Genomic DNA, 22,883 nt, shown 5'->3' with positions numbered 1-22,883 from the left:
CTCCAGCGTCTTTCTTCCTCCTCTGTGTGTAATTTCTTTCCCTCCCAAGAGGAAAAGTGATAAATATTTAGCAACGTTTGAAAGGTGTGCTTTGTTCTGGTAGTGCAGTGTTTTCTGTTGCTTTTGGCACCTGAAATGCGCACATGCCGTCACATGGTTTCTCCCTCAGATTATATATGTTTTTCACTTTTCTTTTCTCTCACCTGTCGTATACATTTCAAATCAAACATCATATCATGGGGTGAACAGATGGAGCTTTGAGTGTGTGAGGATGTTTATTTTTGACATGTGTGTGTGTGCATTTGTGTGTGCGTGTGTAGATAGAATCGCTGCATTTGTGTTTGTACTTGTGTATGTTTTCTGCTCAAGTATAAATTACTCTGTCAGCTCTGTTTGCGTGAAAGTCTGTGAGTTAACATTTGCATGCGTGCGTGTGTGTGTAGTATGTTTATAAATCTTTGTGGGGACCAAACGTTGGACGTTTACTACACTTGTGGGGACCAACAGCTGTTATGGGGACAAAATCCCCGTCCTCACCAGTGTAAAGGCATTTATGTGACTCCAAATGTGGTTTTAGTGTCAGGGTTACAGTTACGTTATGGTTAGGTTTAGGGTAAGGGTCAGGGTTAGGAATGAATCTTTGATGGTTAGGGTAAGCGGCTAGGGAAAGCAATATGTCAATGAGATGTCCCCACAAGGATATGAATACACACATGTGTGTGTGCAGAGGTTCAGACATCACTGCTGGATTTGGACACATAAACAAAGTCAGATGCTACGAAGTGGTCATTGCACTCTGTGAAGTCAAGATACAAAAACCCAAAGAATTATTGCAAACAAGCATGAAACCTGCCGATGGTGCATGTGTTCATACACAGCTTACGCCTCAGGTCCAGTTCAACACTGCATTACAGTGAAGTTAAGCTAAAACACACACATGCAGTATAACCTGGGATTAAAGTGGATGTTTGGGATTGTTTGCTTTTTCAGTGGCAGTTACTGTACGTCCTGCGTTCCACACAGCTCACCAAATATCATCAAACACACACTGAAAAAAATGTTTTTTTGGCCCTGTAATTATTATTTCAATTAGCTATATAAATTTTACAAAAAATTACAAATTCAGTGCTATTACTTTAAAATAGCAGTTTTTCTTGTAGTGCATTACTTGAGGATTGTTTGTAATTATGTGTCCTCAGTTTTGTATGTAAATTGAATCATTCGATCCAAGTAATATTCACTAAACCAATTCATTGGCTTAATTAGTTGATATTTCCAAGTAAAATGTAATGGAGTGACATCAGTGAATATGGCCACCTTCTCTGCATTCGGAGCATGACGTCAAAGCCCCTCCCCACATTTGAGCGGTCTTTCTTCAGACATACCATGGTCCACATTTCGACGGTTGGCAGACTTGACGGAAACGGGAAGAAGTAGAACCATGAATGTAAGTTTTAAGCGGAACAAACTTTGTACGTTCCTGTTGGCTCACCTACTTAAGTCAGTTTCTCCGCACTGAAAGAAGCTGCGCTAGCAAATAGTGTATTTTCCTGCTAGACTTTCCTGGCAGGAGGTATGTCCAGAATTTCCCACAGCACTTTACAGCTTAGATGGCCACCTAAACAACACACGCCTGCTGCCTTAACTAACGTCTTTGTGAATAAAACGACCACGGTCCAGTTTAAAATAATTGCTGCACAGCTGCCATGAGGTGTATTTTGAAAAATAACAAAACAAAAAACGATATACGCACTCGATTTCACTCAAGTCTTCATATTGACCTGTTTTAAATTTGCCACCGAACTAACATATGTAAAAAAAACAATAATAATATCAGTGTGCATCCTTGAGTTAGTAGAAATTAGTTGAAAAGCATATAGATAACCTTTTTTCTTTTTTTTTTCTTTTTTTTTTACAGAACATAGGACCTTCTGACTGCTAATTTGAACTCCACAAGGTAAGATCAAATTAGTAACGATTAGGTTTAACTTGTCACATAATTTGTCTGTTTAAGGTGCCACAACATGAGATGGATGTGTAAGATATGTAGCTTTGAGTCAGAGAAGAGGTTGGGATTGTTAAAACACTACAGACTAAAGCATGGAAATGGTGGTCGCAGCCAGTCAGTCCCTTGTCTTCACACTGATTGCCCTTGCTCGTTTAAAACATTTAATGCCCTTAAGACCCATTTGTCTCGACACCATGTGAAGATGGTCACACAAAGTGGACCTCTTTCATTTACTTGTCTACTTTGCTGCTCTGTTTTTTTTAATTCAGAGAAGCAGTATTTTGAGCATCTTAACAACCACTTAAGGAAGTTTGAAGTAGTTGCATGTGTCTTCAAAGACTGCAACTTCAGTACAAATATTTATTCCACCTTTGCTACACATAGACACAGAAAACACCAGTCACACACCCTTGAGGATTTTAAAACTGAAGTATTAAAAAGCAAACCTAATGAACCCATGTTTGCTCAGGATGAGACCTATGTGGAAGAGAGCTTAGAGCTTTGGGATGGGGAACCACAGGAGTTGTCTCAAGATATAAAAGAGAAATTTGGCCATCTATTTTTAAAGTTAGAAAGCATGTTCAATGTCCCAAACAAATGCATTGATGAAATAGTAGATGAGCTTCAGTTTATATCCACCTCTGCATCTGGTCCACTTTTAAGAGATGTGGTGGTGTCCACCTTGAAAAGCCATAACTGTGATCTGGATCCAGCCATTATCTCAGATTTAGTGAAAAATCTTTGTGAGACACACCCTATAAGTACTGCCTTGGGGACAGGTGGCCCTTTCACAACTTATTACAAGAGAAGAGAATTTATGAAGAAGCATTTTTCAGTTGTTGAACCAGAAGAACACATACTTGATAAAAAAAAGGGCAAAACCTTCCAGTATGTCCCAATATTGCCCTCCTTGGTGCAGGTCCTAAGTAAGTCTTTTCAAGAAAACACATTTGAAGGTGAAAAAAAAACTGAAAATGACTTTAAGTACCAGACATTTCGTGATGGATCTCACTATCAAAACAACAAGTTTTTCTCTGTAGAGGAGAACAGAGTGAGTCTCATCCTGTACATTGATGACTTTGAGGTATGTAATCCTCTTGGGACATCTCGAAAAAAGCACAAAGTCACAGCTGTCTATTGGGTGTTGGGAAACATTCCGGTGCAATTACGTTCCACATTGACATCAATCTACCTTGCAATTCTGTGTAAGGCTGAAGACACCAAGCAGTTTGGATTCCAGCGAGTTTTAGAGCCACTGTTAACAGATATCCAAAGCTTGGAGAAAGATGGTCTTTTTGTTCCAGCGTTAGGGAAAGCCATTAAAGGGACTGTGGTCAGTGTGGTGGCAGATAATTTGGGGGCGCACTCTGTGGCAGGATTTGTCGAAAGCTTTGCAGGGTCATACATCTGCCGGTTTTGTGTTGGGGAGCGATCCAAGTTTCAGTCCAATGAAGTGAGATCTGGGTCTTTTCATCAAAGAACCAAAGATCAACATACACTGCATGTACAGACAGCTGTGTCTAGTCCAGATCACCCTCATTGTTATGGTGTAAAAAAACAGTGTGCATTGTCAGAAAAACTTGAGCATTTTCATGTTACATCTGGTTACCCTCCAGATGTTTTACATGATCTGCTGGAGGGTATTGTTCCAGTGGAACTGGCTTTGGCATTTGATAACTTGATCAAGAAAAAATATTTTTCTCTCATGGAACTGAATGATGCCATTTCCAATTTCCCATACAAGTGGAGTGATAAAACAAATCGCCCTCATCTCATTCCTGCTAACTTTTCGACTCGAAAATCAGTAGGGGGCAACGCACATGAAAATTGGTGCTTATTACGTCTTTTGCCTCTGATTATAGGTTTAAAAGTACCCCAACAAGAGCCTGTATGGCAGATGCTGATGACACTGAAAGACATTGTGGACCTTGTCATGTCTCGAGCCCATACTGAAGAAAGCATTTGCTATCTTGACAGCATCATTTCAGAACACCGAAGCAGATTCCTTGATGTTTTCCCCCAACATAAGCTCATTCCCAAGCACCATTTCCTTGAGCACTATCCTCAGCTCATTCGGGAATTTGGCCCCCTAGCTGCCCTCTGGACAATGAGATTCGAGGCCAAACACAGCTTTTTCAAGAAGGTGGTAAGACACACTGGTTGTTTCAGGAATATTTTGCTGTCTCTTGCAAATAAGCACCAGCTCATGGTTGCATATCATCAATCACATTCTGTCAAACCATCACTTGCGGTCACAAAAACAACAGAGGTCTCTTTAGATGTGCTTAAGGATGATCTAAAAGACCTGGTGAAATGCAGATTCCCTGCTGTTACAGCTGTGCATGTTGCCAATAATGTGTGCAGTTTAGGCACCAACTATGCAGTGGGAATGTTGTTGTGTTGTGGTTCCACTGCAGGACTGCCTGACTTTTCTGAAGTGTTACAGATAATGGTGATTTGTAACAAACTGACTTTTTTCGTGAGACAACAAAATACATGGTACAATGAACACCTGAGGAGTTATGAGCTGGAGAACACAGGGAGTGTGCAGTTACTTGAGCAAAGAGAGCTTAAAGATTTTTATCCTTTGGCTTCATACACCCTTGCAGGAAGACGCCTGACAACTTTAAAGCACCACATTTGCCTATCTTTTTGAAATGTGAGGAGAGAAGCTTGTGAATAAATGTCTGTATTTCTCTTCTGTTGTTGCAGCTTCTTCCTGTTGATATGGCACCCTCAGCGAAACTGCGGATAATTTTTGGGGAGGATGATGTCCACAAACTACTTTTACCTGCAGGCATCCCAAGCACACTTCAGGACCTCAATGATGTTCTTCGAGAGACATTTGATATTACAGGACCATTCACTGTTATGTACCAGGACATGGATTTCGATGGTCAGTTCTTCACTTTGACCTCGATTGAGGAAGTACAAGATAAAGCTAACCTCAAAGTAGTAAAAACTGAACCAGTAATCTTAAGTCTCACTACTGTGGACATGTCAGAAGTCGAATCTCCAGTTCCACTATCTACAGAAGCAAGCTCCTCCTCATCTGCATGCGACACAATCCTGTTGTCCTCCCCAGATGAGAGTGGACCATCCTACAGGTCTAAGCCATGGCCATTTAAGTTTGAAATACCAGACTTCTCTTATGATATAGACCTTGCACTGGAAGCAGGAAAGCAAGCTTATGAAAATGATGGCACACTTTTGAACAACCCAAGCGTAACTAGTAGCATTCTTGAGAAGCTTGCAGAGACTATATTTGGCTTCACAGCATATCCAACTGGTGTCCAGATTTTAGCTGTTGCTGAAGCCTTGGTAGCAAAATACCCATGCCTCAAAGAGCCAGGTTCTTTTAATGGCCTATATGGTTGGCAACAGAGGATAAAGTATAAAATGGGCAACTACAGGGCAAAGTTAAGAGGTCGCCAATTAGCCATTCCAGAGCTCGAGGTGAACACACTGAAGAGACGATGCTCCAGTGAAGAGGGTTCACTTAAAGGCTTTAAAAGGGCCAAAAAAGCTGAAGTCAACTATCTGCCACCACTGCCATTCGGTGAGACTGAGGAAACCTTAGAGATGGATAGACTAGATTTGCTGAAGGAAATGAAGAAGAAGAACAATGAGAGGGCAATTAATGAGAAAATGGAGAAGTCTTTCGCTATGAGAAGAAAAGAGGTTGTCAAGGATTGCCCCGCAATCCAAGACCTCTTAGAGAGGTGGCCTTCTCTGTTCTGTGAAAATCAGGTAAATCCAGTTCTTGTTCATGCAGCAACTAAGTGTATGTGAGATCTCATGAGTCATCTTTGACATGATTTTGTGTTTTATCTCTCATTTCAGATCAAAGAGGAGTTTAAGCGAATAACCACAATTCATCTGGAGCGAACGTTTTTGTCCAGATTGGACAGGTACACCACCAAACTCCTGGAGATATTTCGAAGGAAGGGCGGGACTGCAGGGACCAAAATAAAACCAATGTTGGACTCACTCAATAAGGTAAAATTTTAAATTATTTTAATTACATAATCTAATGGAAAAGATGAGGTCATACACACTGAGAATGTATCACTCTTATTTAAAGGACAAGTTGACAAGTTTGTTATTTTAAACTTAAAGCTTTGTTTTCAGATTGTTTATGATGAAATCGAACGATTTTGATTGAAATTTGGACACATGCTGCTGGCCGGAGCTTTTTTGGTTTCTGTGGTAGCACACCCCCACCTCCACAATGGCTTCATACAAAGACGTGAAACTCACCGAGTGGTCAGGGGTGTTCACTGATATGTTCACACACAAATCGTTGCAAAAATGCTTTCCAACAGGTGTTTTACCATTTGTTGTAAAACTGGACCTATTTTTTCAAACGCCTTACACCTGTACATTCTTCCGCCGAGAGCTTGAATAATAGAATGGAATAGCGGCGGACTAATACCGTACATCACAGCACATCTAATACAAGTCAATGGAGTTGGACAAAAACTACAATAAAAACCAGTTGGAAAGTATCTTTTGCAGCGATTTTTGTGTGAACATATCAGTGAACACTTCTGACCACTCGGTGAGTTTCACGTCTTTGTAAACGACAGTTTTATGCATTTTAGGAAGGATTGTTCCAGTGCACCTATGAAGCCATTGTGGAGGTGGGGATGTGCTACCACAGAAACCAAAAAAGCTCGGGCCAGCAGCATGTGTCCAAATTTCAATCAAAATCGTTCGATTTCATCATAAACTGAAAACAGGGCTTTAAGTGTAAAATACTGAACTTGTCCTTTATTCTGATCAGTGTCTGTGTTGGCTGAAACTGTTCTCCTGATCCTGACACTGTGGCCACAATTAACAATTTATGCACATGATTGTCTCTACAAGTGTATACAAACCTGTCATCTCTCCCTTAATATGCGCTCAAAAGCAGAGAAATTTACAGAATTTTCAAAGTGACCCTCTGAGTGCAGCGAGATCCCTTCCTGCTGCCCATAGACTCCAATACAATTATTTCCCAAAATATTACTCTTGTGTGTGGGAATTCCTGTCCTTGACTGGTTAATATTGTGATAGGAGGTACTGATATGTTGCAAAAAATTCATTTGCATGTCCAGTGATGAGGCAGAAAACTTTCCTCACTGGGCAGAGACAGTTTCTGGACCCACAGATTATGACATGCACTGGACTCTTGTCACATCGTTGAGAAATTCATGTTAAGTTGTACACTTCACAACGTTAGAATGTAGCTGCAGGCTTACATTCTCCATGGGTAACTTTCTGTTTACATCTGTATGTGCTGTTATGTATGTATGTTACATATGTTATGTTGTGTATTTTCTGCAATAAATTTTCTTTTTGGGTTTAATAGCATCATGTCGATGGCAGAAGGGACATTATCATTCGTTGCTTAGTTGAGTATCTTGGAGAGAGTGGAGAGGAGCTGATCAAAGACCATCAGGTATCTGATGATCATAATGACTGTATTAAAATTGTCTAACCTTATAATCTGGTCTTCACTTGTGATGATATATTGAAGGTCAAAGATTCTCTACACTCGTGATGTTTTTTAAAAAAGACTCAAGATTAATATTTTCAATCAGGCTTTTAACTAATTTCTTAAATCTTTATGCTCTTACCCTTTATTTTTTAAATCATATTTAATCTTTATCTTATCTGCCTTAAACTTTAACTTGCCTTTTGTCTGGTTTTTTTCTGACTATTTAACGATCACTTATTAACTTTATTTTATGAGCAAAAGAGTATTTAATTTGATTATACCTTTATAACCTATTTTAATGATTTAATGGTTCTGGTCTACCAACACGCGTGCCGTCCCATGGACAGCTCCAGGCTGGATGGCCCCCAAAAGTGATTTTCTTTGTCTCAGGGTCAGCCTCTGTGAAGCACGTTCTGTAACTTTACGTATGAAAATTGGGTATACCTCTTTTTTATTTTTACATTTTTTTTCTCTTAACCTTTTCTTTTACTTGGAATCTATTCTAGTTATTTCTAATTGTGGTTTGTTTGTTTTCACAGGAGGACGTCAGCCAAGAAGCATTGAAAGAGGACTGCAGTAATCACATGATGAAGATCATCGTAATCCATCCCAATGTGGCACAGGAAAACCAAGATCCTGTGAACGTGTCGGTCATCATTGAGGGGACAGAAATTCTGGAGGACTGCGGAAGTGTGACAAACGCTTGCCTCCTGCTCATGGGTGTCATCTATGCTGTCAACTTAAGTTACCCACTGAAACTGAAATATACGTTTGAGGTATTTCAGAAGCTGTTTCTTGAGCTTGACATCCTTAAAATGTCACCAAAGGTCCAGTCTCTCCACAAGAAACTTTTAGTGTGAGTGTTCCAGTGTTATTTGTGCTTTTGTCCAGCACAATTAATTTGTTTGCATTTTGTCTGTTTTCTGACAGTAATTTCAAATGTTGCTCAGTTTTATACAAGTTCTTTCTGTCCTGAACGTTCTGAGAATGTCTGCAAAGGTAGTGATTGCAACTGTTAATGGACAGAGTTGATGTATGTGTTCTGAAAGTTGATTAGAAGAAAGGGGACAGTGCACACTGAGTTTTTGAATAGCATGTTGTTGTTGTTTTGTATATGTGTATATGCTCTGTTTTGAAATTTGCGATCAAGAAGTTCTATGGCCATGTTTTTTGTGGTTATAATGTTATGTAGATATTTTAAATATATCTATGCCATTTCAACTGTGAAATAAAAGTGTCTCTTAAGCTGCAAATATTTGTTTTAGAAAATATTGATTTATTATTTAATAGAATAATAAGAATATTTATTCAATTCGATTAATATTAACTAGTACATTCATAATAAATATTACTTAATAATTACATAGAATATAACAAAGAAAAGATGAGTAAGAAACACAAAGAAATATCAGCAATGTTCACTTGGGTTTTGTAATTGGATGCAATGGTATTCTGAGTAAAAGTTACAACCTGTAGATGAGTATTGCCAGTGCAATTTACTTGTGTATTTCACATAAAAAATAGATGGTTCTAGTAAGTAAATATTACTTAGAAATAGCCCGAGTAAAGATTACAAGCACTTTCTGTGTGGAAAAAGTTGCCTAGCTTTTTTTAAGTAAATGTCACTCCAATTTTTTTTCAGTGCAGTTTTGTGCAGTTTGACCCCCAAAAATATAAAAAGCTAATCAAAGCTTCAGTTACTGCATTCACAGACTGGACATTTAACCCTTTAAAGGCTGAAATATGATATATAATTATATTTTAAATCTACAAATTAAACGTCAGCTGATTGCAGCCTGTACACAAAGAGACAAATCTACTAAAGCGCACAACAAAAATGATGTGTTTAGTGAACCTTCTGACAAGTTTTTAAAATAATATTAATTTGCAAATATGAGTTTAATTTGTATTGCTTATAAATGTGCAATTATTTAGGTTTTGCACAGTAGGTCAGGGTCAATTTAAGCAGATGATGTTCTTTTCTAACGCGTGCTAAATTCCACCTTTTCATTTGGACAGAAGCCAAAACGGGTCACATAACATCTGCCTACATGCAGAATATTCCAGGAAGTATTTGGTTAAATCCACAAAGTAAACGTCAGCTGATCGCACAAACAAATCTACTAAAGCTCACAACAAAAATGATGACATGAGTGAGTCATTTTCTTACACTACACTGCTCTGTCGTCCTTCGGGGTTCCCCCATCTGCCGAGTGCTGCTGAAAATCCTGAATATATCAATATGAAACAGGTTGGGATGGAGAGACACAAGTTCAGAAACAAGATAAATAAAATATATATATATATAAAATTAATACTCTGCACCACTTCCAGATTCTGTCTTTGTATAGTTCCATATGTGTGCTCACTCATATGGATTTAATCCACTCCTCAGAGGCTTTTTTTCAGCTAAATAAACCTGCAGCCATTGTTCACATGTTATAAATTTGCCGTTGGGTTTAGTTTCCGGCAACGTTGCCTAATAAGTAGTCTTGTGATGGGAGGAAGCATCGGAGTTAACACAAAGTGTCAGAAGTCAAATTGGTATTCCAAGCTGAGAGAAGATTTCTCGACACTGAATCAAGACTAGATTGAAGGTTTCTAGGAGGGCAGTGCATGTAATCAAAGCACGTTCAGGCAGGTCAAAACTGAGCACACTGTTCAATACATCAGGCGTTGTTCACAGAAAGATAGAAAGTAACTTCACCACAGATGCAGAACTTATAAAAAACAAAGGAAACAAAAGTCAATCAGCAAAAGATCTGTGAGGAGACGTTTGGTTTGATGTGAGTCTCTGTAAATAAGGATTCTTACTGAAATCAGATCATGTCTCAAAACTCTGAAAGAACTACTTATTTAAACTAAATAAGCTCAAGGTGGCTATCAGATTTCCGTCTTATGGAGGCACTTTGATGATGCTGGGATAACAAATCTCAAGTATATGCTATCAATAAATCAATTTGTAATTACACATATTTACTAGTGAGTATGGAAAGAACTTGAAAATTAGTTACTTTGTTCCTTTGAATAATAGTCTGCAATAGACTGGTGTCTACTCCAGGTGGGTCCAGCCTCCTGTGACCAGCAATCCATCCATTTTATTGTCATAAACTTCTAGATGTCCACATAAAGGTGTGTAGTGATGGTTTATCTTCAGGGAAAGATCGATGTATTGCACTAAGGCCCAGTGCTTCCTCCAGCTTCCTTGCTGTGGATCTACAATTTCACTTTTCCACTCCTGTCACTCACATTTGCCTAAACCCACATGTGGCCGGCGCAACTATGAAATGTGAAAACTATGGACCATAACAAGCTGACTCTTACAGTCCATAGCTCACAGTGAAAAAATACAATACTATGCTTGAGAGCACGCTGTAACGTATTTGCAGTAATGACACAGATAGAGGTGAAGACTTCCTGTCATATAACTGCAATCTGATTTCTTTTTTACCTGCTTTTGTCGCAGGAGCAACAAAGGTAGCAGCAGGTGACCACAGTGAGTACATCAAAGCTTTTCTCCTTATAATGAGGCACAAACTTGTAAAGGCAGACGTGTTATTTATGATACTGTTAGAACGCAGATGAAAAACGTGGCAAATTAATTGATGGGCTGTATAAACAGGCATGGTGTGTTTGTGTTTGCTTATCTGAAAAGATAGTGTATCACTGAACAGCGCTATAACGACAGAACAGAGAGAATGAGAAGCAACGGTGCACAACAGCGGGAGGAAAATATTCTCATCTTTAATTCCTTTCCAGCTTCAGCAGAAACCCGGTGGGACCAGTGAATCGTCAAAGTGAATGTTTGCAGTATTGATGTGAAGGCACAGAACAAGAAGACGGCTCAATTAAAGCAGAAAACACCTTTTGTTATGTGCTCCTCTAAGGGCTTCTATATATGCACATTATTAGCTTACACTATATTGGCATCTGCACACAGTGCAGTCCTAAGAACTCCTGAAATTACATTTCGAACTAAGCGAAGAAAAAGATTATAAAGATGCTGACTTAGAGCAACAATGGGAGAGAAAATGAAATTCTACGTGGGTTTTTTTTCGGATTGCAAAGATTTCTTCTTCTCACAGCAAGATTTCTTTCTTCTTTTTTTACAGTGTGGATATGATGTGGTTTGACTTTTTTTCTTTATGGAAAATAAATCAGAGCTTAACAAAATGTAACTGGAGTTTTCTTCCTAAATTACAGTCTGCATAAATGATGCTACTGACAGGCTGCTTCCTGTTCTGTCCGTGTTTGTGTCCAGCTATCACATATCAGGCTAATGCGAATGAAAAACCACCCTTACTGAGGCAAGTATTCGAATCATCGTCCTAACGCTATTAAAGATTTATTGCATAACAGCTGCAATCATGCAGCAACGCAGCCACTGCTGGACGTTATCCAGTCATTAGAGTTATGAAAACATAAGCAATCCATTTCTAATCACCAAGTAATCAGCTGTTTAATCACACAGGTCCACAGAGAGGGAACTTCAGTAAGCTTTCCACACTACTGAGCTCACTAGATTTATCTGGCCCGGGTTTGTGCATAAACCAATATGAACTCAGCTCACCCACAAAAGGGTTTTTAAATTATTACAGACGGCTTACGAACACGCATGACTGACTGACCAAAATATCCTCCAACAAAAACACAGGCGGAAAAATCTCGCAGAATCACAGATGATGGTTATTTTCAAACGTGTGCAGTCTGAAAATGTATTTAAGGTCAAAGGCAGAAAACATCAAATCATTCTTTGTATTCTAACCCTTTACTTGTGTCCAGCTGGATGCTGAGTTCAAATAATGGCTTTTTCACCTGACAAACAGGTAACTGTAGCTGAAATGACACACATCAGATTATTTAGTAATTTTTAAAAAAGTGTTTCAACCCAGCAACTACACCCAAAGGCCATGTTTGATTCTTATAACATATTTCTGTTTACAATTCTCGACCTGGAATGGCTTAAAATGAAGTTTCTTTCATTTGGGATCATTAGCTGTGTCGGTACAGAGAAATTAGCTCCAGCAATCCAAATATTGGCAAGAAATTTTTAATTGAGTGAAGAAAACCAAAGTAACGACAAGCCGTTATTTCTAGTGTGTAGCAAACAAAGTCCAGAAAAACCTTCACAAATGCGGAAGTGGAGAAGTTGATCAAAGCTCCAGAAACCAGTCGTTAAGGGAAGATCAGAGATTTTATGAAATACTGCTGCTAAGAACCAGCAGTGATGGAGACTGATAGGAATAAGAGAACTGCATGAGCCAAGAAAGAGAAAAACTGCCGGCACAATGCACTTTGCTCTCATGCTTTTTGTTTTGAGAGCTGTTTGTGCAGAGAACATCAACATACGGTATCTGCACGCATGGTTCCCAACGTGGGGGAGAGCCCTTCATCCCACGGCCACCTTACCCAAACCCCACTCACATGACTTTGGATGAATTCGACCACAAAGTGAAAGAAAAGCAGTCAACAAGTGCTCAGCATATGTGTCCTGTTAGACTGTCTGACAGGCCAATGCCAAGTGTGCAAAGCTGCTATCATCCTCTGAAGGATCTAGAACACAGTTTTTCATTGTTCATTAAAGAAAAATGCACCAGAAACAAACAGAAACAAAAAGAATTCCCATTTTTCATCACTAGTATCATTTTACACAGCATTTAAAAACCGAATCATGTGATATAGCATGCTGTAAAAGTAAAAATGAATACCTGTAATGAAAGCATGAATCCAGGCTATAATGATTTCTAATGAATCACCAGAATTGGCCTTTTGGGATTCTTTAAATCAGTTCACCTTTGAGGATTTCTAATTATTTCCTTTTCACAGCAAATCAAGACTAAAACAGAGCAAAGCTTAAGTGGATTTCAGAGCGTTTATGGACTAAAGCTGGAGAAGTGTGTCTGTGCATGTGTCGGGAGCTAGAATAAGCTACTTCCATAATGAGCGCAGTAATGTAATAATGTGCTACAATTAGCTGACTAACCCAACAGACGGTGTAGATCGATGAGCAGACACAGCCCTCAGTGTCTTGTGCTACTGAGGCTGGCAGATGGACTGACTAAAGCGAAAGCGTATCTAATAGACCCCATAAATATTTATAGGCACGCAATTATCTCGAGTTGTTGGTATTTTTAGAGGAAAAGATGCACTCAACAAAACCAAACTTCTCAGGATGATTCGGACTCAGCTTCTTATATCTGGTCACTGATTAGACGTTAGTGGGACTTAATTCACAAACACTGGCCATGTTTTATGTCAGCAGTGCCTGAAAGAACCACTTTAAATGTCTTTACATGTTTACAGCAAATAAAGGGATATTAGGCTTTCAATTAGAGAGGAAGGACGTGGTTAGAACTGCGAAGCATTTAATTGAACTTTTCCATGATGTAACCTAGTCCTCACTGAAAGCTGCTACACGAGGAACATAGGAAGGAGTCTGAGTCAGCAAACTGGCTCAGACTTGGCAGTTACATCGATTGAAAAATTGCTAGCATTAGCAGGAAACTGTGGTGACTTTCCAGAGTGAATGTGAGGATGAGCCTGTTATTTCTTCTTGTAAAGGTTGAAAGGGTTTTAAAGTGGAAGCATATATTAAAACTTTCAAACTAGTGTTAATTCATGTTTAGATACTACCTTCGAGGTTTTGCTTTTTCATTAAATATATGTTTTTTCTTTTTAAACATGATTAGAATTCAGTTTATTACTCATTTTATCACAAAACATACACAAAATCCGAAATGCAGGATCCGGGACGCAGACTGCTAAATAAAACTCTAAATGAAAGTGAAGTGAAATGAAAGCAAAGCAAAAAAAATCCAAAGTGACAGGTGTACATGGATGAAAAAAATCTTGGTAAATTAACATACACTGTGACAAAGACAGAGGGAAGGACTATTTATACACATGGGAAAAACACATGTGTATAAATATCTATACACATTGTTTTTTCCCCACCTGTCTCCACTTCCCGATGAGGTGAGGTGATGAAAAATACTCAGCAAAAGCAAGGATGCAAACAATATTGTCAAACACAGGGGAGGAATTAAAACAAAGCAAAACACCAGAGACAGAAACTTTCAAAGTAAAACAGGAACTAAGCTGCAGGAACAGACTACACTGATCCAAAGGAACGGTGGGCTAACTAAACATAAAGGACAAGCTGCATAAAGAATAACTAGAAGTCAAGTAAAAGCTGAAACAAAAACCAACTGGGGTCACACTTATTATTTGGATTGATGCTTTTATGGCATTTCTCTACGCTTGCTGAGTGTACAAAGAGCTTTCTGCTACAAATTTCATATATACAACATTTATTTACCTTTACTGTGAAGCACTTTGTCTAAAATCTGTGCGAAAACATGCAGATGAGACAATCAAACCACTGACCTTCCAATTAGCAGGTGACTCTAGTACAGATTGTGTTTTTGAGCAACTATTACTGAATTTAATTTCATCACATTATCACTGGAAAAATTCACAACTGCCACGAAACACTTTATGGCCGGTATGGGGCTTGAACCCACAACCGTTTTAGTAGTAATAGTTGCATAGCTTCTTCAGCACTTTATTCTATTTAAATAGTTGTAGTCAATCATAAACTGAATCACTGTTTAACATATTTGGTTTGCTAATGTCGCTCAGTCCCAACTAAACATAGCACCATATAGTATGGAACTAGCTCAGTAATGTCTGCTACTCAAAGCAAAACCAGATGAGTGGGTAAAACAATGACTTCTGGTGTAGACAGGATACATTTTTCTTCTTTAAAAACTTACACAGCAGTTTGGCTTAAAGTGCCAAGTTACATTTAAGCCTTCAGGCTAGTCTTAACGCGATGATAAGTGTCTGTTTTGGCTGAAAATACAGTTTAACTGTGACAGTGAGCCACACGGATAATGAATTGTGGGCTGTGTAAGCAGTGACGTTCAAGAGTTTACCGGCCTCCCTAAAACCAAACCTTCATCATGCTTTACTTGACAAGGCCTGGAGGCTACATGGTGATTCCTTGATTCCTAGCTGAAGGAAATGAAAGCACTCAGAAATTATATGGTACTTGCAGATGGATTCATAGATGCGCAGTTTAAAAAAACAAGGGTGAGCTCAAAGACGGCCCTTCATATGTTGATTTAGATTAAGAGATAAAAACAGACTGCAGACGACAGATTAATACTTAATACTGCAGGTTGATCATAAACAACATGTTCTGTGTTTTCTACACAGAAAAGAAATATGGTAATCTGTCCTCCTCGTGTAACAGCATGGGCGCATACTTTGTCTTACATTTCAGCAAGCTCGTAAACAAACACATGGTGTCTGCCTCAGGTTGTGATTAATTAACCCTCCCTGCTCAGCTGTCACTCAAAACCATTTACTGTTCTCGCACTTAGACGCTTAGAGGATAAACACACTCGTATTTTTTAATTTACCGCCTAAAGGCCTTTAAACAGTTCCTTCATTTGGTTTTGGACTGAGAAAAATGAACAGCTAATCCTGAGAGGGATGCTTGCATTCAACAACCAGCATTCTAGAAAACCTGTTATGGCACTCAGATGTCATTTATAAAAAAACGATTACAGTGTTTATACTGAGAAAGTGTGATGTGGATAGACATATACAGCTTCTAACAACACAGTCTTGTTGTTAGTGTCTTTATTGCTGTAGTTACATTTCTTATATTGTTGTGAAATTTCCAAAAGGACAAATAAACGTAAATTGCTTAAACTGTGTTGTAAAATCACTCTGGTCTTTGGATTAAAACACTTCTGTCATGCCTGCTGAGAAGATCAATGCCAAGTTATAGATGTTTAATAAAGAGTCGTCTGCCTTGTGACATTAAACAGTTCTTCTGTTTTCACTTGAGTAATTTATAACAATCCTATTATCATCGTAGTAACACGTCATTCTGATTAAATTGTTTAGGACGTGACAGACCAAACTCCACTAAATGGCTCTTTGGTGTGAAATACACAGAGTATAATCTGCAGCTTACAGTCCAGCCTTTACAGGTGAAGACCTCGTAGCTGCACATCTCCTCTGTGTAGGCAGTGACCGCTGTCATGTGTATTATTAAGGGGTCTGTGGTACTCTGACCTCACAGAGGCTCCGGGGCTCTAACAGCTATGAGAACTTTAGCGAGAGCTTTCACAGCTGAATGAGATGGAAGTGAAATATGAAAAATAACAGAATAAACCTTCGTGGCTCAGACTGGGCAGCAGTGTGGGATAATTGGAGCACATCTGGCTTTAAAGAGTTATCAGAGCAAACACTTACAAGTAGTGTGAGCTGCTTTCTCGTAGAGCATCTGTGAACAGCTGTTTTAGTTCTCCCGCCAGGAAGTGAAATACTCACCACTTGCATGTTGGATCATCGTGACCTTAAACTGGAGTTTAATTTTAGGGAGGAAGAAAAAGTTGCAGGAAGCAAAGTCTGGCAATTGAAAGATAAAGTTGTGACTAACATAAGCTGCCCTCGTGCGACAGCATGAGCTACAGTCCAGGTGGCTGATACAGCACAACTGTGCGACCCTGAGGGGACGAATCCACTGTGCATACTGTCATGAATGTGGGAAAAACAATGAAGAGGCTCCAAGTTATAATCTCAATTTCATGCAACATCTTTATTACTGCACACTGCAGACCTCCTCCTGTAAAAACAGCTGTTTGGTCTCTGGATGAAAGCCAGAGATCCAGCTCTCATCGCCAGTGACGATCCTCAGCATCAGTGTTTTGATCCGTGGTGAAATTACAGATGCTGACATGTAGGTGGTCAGGATGAGACTTCCATGGAGGGGTCTAAAAATAGCAGCTCTGCTGGAAGCAGTTCCGTGGCACACCGAGAGATGACCTCAAAGAGGCGAAATTTGAATCAGATATGGCTCTCAGTTTTTACAGATGCTGAGCCTTTTGATCGCAGCTCATATGATGGGACTGCTGTAAGTGTTTTCTGTGGAGACACAACAAGCAGCTCCAGCAGGGCCACAGGCTGAATAATTATAAAACGCTGTCATAGCTTTAATTTGATTTTTTGCAAGGATTAATGAGAGAAAGAACAATGACATATGTAGTTTCATTTATCAGAGCACTCCAAATAATAATCAGAACGATTTGCTTTTTTTTTGCAGTTGTTTATAGCATTTAGAGAATCTTTTAGTGTCTAAATTTTTAAAGTGGTGTCATCAAAGTGTTTGAAAATGGAAAAAACTGAACATGGATGGTGACACGTTATCATTCGTGTCTTCCGCTGGTTGTCTGTCTTCCCATCAGCCTCCCATCTGCAATCGTGGACGTGTCATTTTTTTCCATCTGCTAAGTGTCTCATTCATACCTGAGTGCTGGCAGGCCAAATGATTCATTTCATCAGCATTCTGCTTTTCAGTTTGCCACAAAACCACCATGACAGCGACATGCACAAAACCACAGCAGGGCATCACGTAGCACAATAAGTTGATTAGTTTCAATTAAAGATCCCACTGCTGATAAACTGGCGGTGCCGCTGACACTTCCTCTAGTTGTGGGGACATTAAAAACGCATTGTTGTTTTTGCATCTTCCTGTTGTCGTTCTGGATGTACAAATAAGCATCGGCGTCTTTTCCTCTGCCTCTGAGGAACCAGGTTGCCTACTTTCCTTTTCCAATTCTTTGCTCTGTTTTATGCAAGCTGTAATTCTTTGGGGGCAAAGAGGCGTTACAGTTTTTTTGTTTGTGTTTTTAACTTTCAGCAGTGATGAGATGATTGTGTTCTTTTTCCTGTCCTCGCGCAGCGATGCTGAAAGTGTCTAAACAAGCTCGACAGCGGATGTTAAATGGACTCACTGAGCCACACGTCCTGCACTTAACATTTAAACGTCATTACCGTGCACAGGCTCGACGCTCACATTTGACCTCGTGAATTTCACTCGTGAAACTTGAGCTATAGATTCGATTAAACACGGTGAGCAGATCCAAATTATGAGGCAACATTTAAACTGCTGCACATGAATGCAGCATAGTCAAAAATTAGCACAGGCCCTGACGTACGCTGTGAGAGATTAGACAACTCTAGCAAAATAAATCAATTATCAGAGTGTTGCAGAACAAATGTCTGCACAGTGAAAGAAAGAGAGTGTGTGCACGCTGGGGGCTATGCTAAGCTACACTGAGCACAGCAATGCATCAACGTGTCACGATTAGCTGACTAACCCAAGAAACACAGCAGATGGATGGTAGGAAGAAAAAGAATATTAATGATGCTAAACATTAACAGCATTAATTCAAAAACTGTAAAATATTTACGATTTGCCAGCATGTAGATAAAACTTGTAGTTTTATCTCTAGTACACGGGAAAATCTCTTGAAATGCATGCAGAAGGTTTATCTGAACGCTACGATGCTGGAGGGAAAAAAAAAGTAAAGGTCACATCATGCGAGCGCCTCAGATATTTCAATTATCTCGTTCTTTCTTGCAAAGGCTGCAAAAGCATTTTCTTGCTGATTGGCTCTGTGGCAGTGTTGTTATCGTCACTCTCACAGAATCAAACTGGCTCCTGTGGAAAATACGCTTATTTAAGCACACCTCCCTAAAAAGTCTTGTGTCAGGAGGTCATCTTATTTAAAATGATCACACGGTGACGGCTGCATCTCACACGCTGCAGACCGATCAGGAATGCAAAGATGTGACTGGATTTTCTGCTGATGAGCTTTACAGCAGCTCGGTGATTAGTGCCGTCACCTGCGAGTCAAACTCATATCGGTGCAATGGATCGTGCAATGCACCTGTTTCCTCCACCAGCCTCAAAATGTCTCTAATTTATGGTGTGTTATTGAGCAATGATGCGGTATCTGCGCAGGGCGTCACTCTGGACGAGATGGGGGACGTTACAGCACACTCTCTCGACAGGGGAACAAATAGTGCTGTGACACAAAAATAGCTGCACGAGGGACTCGGGGATACCAAATGTATTTGAGATGTTACTTAACCAAAAGAGGACGTGCAATATAGCATTAGCAACTTTGCAGAGGGAAATAATACAGCAGAGGGGAAAAGGGATGATAGGGAGCAACGGAAAACACATTAAAATATGGAGCAGAAGGGATTGTGGAAGAAGCAGGGGAATGAAGGAAATAGAAAAACATTTGACTGTAGTTATGAGGGATAAAAAAAAGAAGCTGTTCCCCTTTCCATCAGATGAAAGAGGAGATAGCTGTAAAGATAAAATAAAGATGAAATACTGTATTTAATTAAATTTATGCCGTAATGCAGAAATAGATGGGCATGCAAAGTCAGTTAGGCGGCCTTTGAGCCTTTTTTTTTCCTGTGCGAAAGCTTCAGACATCTAATAGAAGTATTGTGAGGAAAATACGCAGAGGCATTTAATAATGTATGCTGCAGTGAACATAAGGACAGTGTTAAGTATTCGATGCGGTGGGAGCCGCGTATAAACCCCGGCTGATGTGATAGTTGTGACAGCAGAGGACAGAAGTGAGACAAGATAGCTGAGGAACGTTACTACTTTTAACAGCTGAGGCACACTGAGTGGTAGGAAGGAGCCCCATGCAACTGCCCCTACACACACACACACACACACACACACACACACACAGACAAAATGTCATTGGAACTGAATTAGAACTCTCCAGAGGAATCTTTGCCCGAACGCAGCACTTCCTCGAAGGGGAGCGACTGTCCTGATATTTGACCTTTCTTACTCAGCTGGACTGTTTTTGACATTTCGGTCCGTCATTCCCTTTTTTTTCTTTTTCCTTTTTTTCTTTTCCCGCTTCCTGTTTTGTTTCAGACCAAAAAATATATATAAATTATGGAGAAATTAAATACTACATACATTTGATAAAACCTTTTTTTATTTGGGATTTACAAAGTTGTCCAGTATTTGTACACAAGCGTCGATGAACTGATAAACTGCACGTGTGGAAGTAACCTTTGAAGTGTATTTCTTGTAGAGAAGCAAGATGAGGATGTTTAAATGAGCTCAGATAGTCTACTAAACACATCATGGTTCTCGAGTATGTGGAACAAGGTCTACAGATTAAAGAAATAAGGTTATTTTTTAACTTAAATTAAATGCTGACATGATATAACACATAAATCATTACTGACAAATAAACCCTGCGTTTACCCTTGAAGGAAAAGTTATGCACATTTAATCACGACAGAGCAAACCTTTTGAAAAACAGAAGAAAAGTTTGATAATTACATGCTTTTTATCTGGTTTTTAAGTCTCCCTGAGATCTTTGATAATGCACGCACTTAAACCCTACGGTTTAATGACTTCTACATCCAGATAAATTTGACCAAATTTATTGCTAGGACCTTGGAAAGCAGTGATATCACTAAAAAGACCCTGCAGAAGGGTTAAACTAACATTTATCTGAATATATAAACATACAGCACTGCATAAAAGTCACCACGCATTTCTCTAAACTTTGCTAGAAAAGTGGCCAATAGGTGCAGCGATTTATTGAAACATTTGCAAACACATGGAATATAAGGTCAGTAAATATTTGCTGTGACCACTTTTATACTTTTTATATGTCCAAAACTCCTTCACAAATCCTGGAGAACTATTACTCAAGACCATCAGAAGAAAGTCTGGCTCCTTGGAAGCAAAATCTAATGAAATGAGGGATTTTTCAAGACGTTTGCACAGTACTGAACATGTTCCTGGATGTGTTTAGTTTATTATTTTAATAAAAAACTACTTACAGCGTCCTGGCACAGTCTTCTCACTACATGTCGTGCAAGTGCAAATGAAAATGCAGCATCAGACACGTACTCAAATGTTATTCGAGATCTAATTGTTTGAAAAGTTTTTCCGTTGTTAAACTAAATTCTATTTCTAAGATGCCAGATCTCAGCAATTACTCAGTGTTATCGCAGGTACAGACGGATGAAGGTATGAAAATAGAGTTTATTTGTGCAAAGTAAGGTCAGACCTGATGGAGACAGCTGACCGTTTTAAATACAAACATGTTCTTAAAACACAGTCAGGTGGGAGGTGTGTGTGTGTGTGTGGGGGGGGGGGGGGGGTATTTATGTGATTACTTAATTGTAATTTATGTTCTCAAATTGTAAAAGCAAATCTGAAAAGCTGTGACGATGCTGCCGTTTTTTGCAGCGAGCACAAAGATAATATTTGCTCACGCACAAAAAGATCTGTGTTTATGCCAGAGGCGTGCTGCTTTTGTTCAGACTGTTTCTCTGAATCCCTTCTACCCCCCTTTTTCCAACTCACTGTCTTTCTCTGTAGTCTCTCACTCAGTACATAATCAGCCTTTGGACTCTAACCAAAGCTGAAAAAAATGCAACAGCTCAAGTGAGGGATGAACAAATATACAGATTTTTTATGTAACGATGTATCGCTGCCTTATTGTTTCGATTTAAAAAAAAAACACAGGAGGATTATTAATTTAAAAAAATCATGTGTTTTGTGTGGTGATAACAGAATGAAACCAAGGCTTTTTGGAAGACATCACAGTGACAATTTAAGCATTTTTATTGCTCTAAGTGCATAAAACCTAACAAAAAAAGGATGAAATTGCTTTTTAATGCCTCACCAAAATGTCACCATGTCCTGTTCGTGTTAGTGTGAATATAAAACAGATTTCATTCATGTCTGGCTGCTTCTCTCTCTCTCTTTGTGTGCATGTGTGCATGAGACTGTGATTATCCCACTCACTCGACTGTGTCCTCCCAGTTACACCAGTGTCTCTGATCCAGCTCTTGCATGTCCAGTCTGAACTTGCCCAGGCAGAAATCCTCAATAGCGTATTCGTAGTGAGGTCCGCAGCCCAGCGCTGACACACACTGAGACGCTGCTGAGAGAAAGGGGAGGGAAGAAAAGGGAAGGACGGCGTTAGAATAATGAAGGAAAGTGGGCTGAATGTAAGTTGGATCGCAGCACAATGCATAATTCAGTGCAGGGCTAACAACTTTTTCCAACTTTTAAAAAGTGTAATGCAAAGAGCTCTGGCCGCAGCGGGATGACGGCAGAGGGCAACACTCAAGAGAGTGTCTGTAACTGCTGCCACCTTTTGTGGATCAATGCAAACTGATCCATTTCCCCATCTGTTGAAGATGACAGTCTGCTGACACAGTGTAAGCTTTATCACTGCCGTACAAGACCTCCAAAACCACAAACAGACAGATGAGAGACAGACGAGACAAACTGAACACCAACGTTTCCGGTAAATTCTTGGTGGACATGAGGGAGAGTGCTCCAGATGCTGAGAGGGACACTTTGACATATTAACAGAAGGACTGTGTGACAAATGATGTAACGCAGGTAAGAAAGTATGTGATGGCAAAGATGTTTGGTAACACCCATTCAAGATACAGTAGTATCGGTTAAAAACGACATGTCGTAAAAGAATAATGCGAGAAGACTGCAGCTGTGGTAAG

At 39.4% G+C, this 22,883-nt stretch overlaps 2 protein-coding genes across 4 annotated transcripts in view; one reads left to right on the top strand and one right to left on the bottom strand.

Annotated features, from left to right (window-relative positions):
* Window positions 1-22,883, bottom strand: part of ramp1 (receptor activity modifying protein 1) — a 71,235-nt gene that overhangs the window by 10,199 nt on the left and 38,153 nt on the right. Inside the window, exon 2 of one of the 2 annotated variants that reach the window (XM_082508154.1) lies at window positions 22,162-22,300. In XM_082508154.1, the coding sequence (XP_082364280.1) occupies window positions 22,162-22,300 (139 nt within the window). The remainder of the gene's footprint in view (window positions 1-22,161; window positions 22,301-22,883) is intronic. The other variant, XM_082508155.1, reaches the window with a different exon arrangement.
* LOC309690781 (uncharacterized protein) lies at window positions 1,073-8,735 on the top strand. Of its 2 annotated transcripts, XM_082508139.1 has the most exons (7): window positions 1,073-1,447; window positions 1,919-1,957; window positions 3,871-4,154; window positions 4,721-5,758; window positions 5,852-6,007; window positions 7,362-7,451; window positions 8,030-8,735. In XM_082508139.1, exons 3-7 carry the CDS (start codon window positions 3,906-3,908, stop codon window positions 8,348-8,350), a joined length of 1,854 nt encoding a protein of 617 aa, XP_082364265.1. In that variant the 5' UTR covers window positions 1,073-1,447; window positions 1,919-1,957; window positions 3,871-3,905; the 3' UTR covers window positions 8,351-8,735. The 2 variants fall into 2 exon arrangements, with proteins under 2 accessions (XP_082364265.1, XP_082364266.1); XM_082508140.1 differs by lacking the exon at window positions 3,871-4,154.

The sequence above is a fragment of the Aulonocara stuartgranti genome (genome assembly GCF_965226115.1).
Source record: "Aulonocara stuartgranti genome assembly, chromosome: 16".
Taxonomy (NCBI): domain Eukaryota; kingdom Metazoa; phylum Chordata; class Actinopteri; order Cichliformes; family Cichlidae; genus Aulonocara; species Aulonocara stuartgranti.
This window is presented reverse-complemented; position numbering and strand designations above follow the sequence as displayed.

Coding starts and splice junctions, on each gene's coding strand:
- LOC309690781 (XM_082508139.1), top strand. CDS start 3,906: ATGCTGATGACACTGAAAGACATTGTGGACCTTGTCATGTCTCGAGCC. Junction 4,155..4,720: donor ACAGCTTTTTCAAGAAGGTG/GTAAGACACACT, acceptor CTGTTGTTGCAG/CTTCTTCCTGTTGATATGGC. Junction 5,759..5,851: donor CTCTGTTCTGTGAAAATCAG/GTAAATCCAGTT, acceptor CTCTCATTTCAG/ATCAAAGAGGAGTTTAAGCG.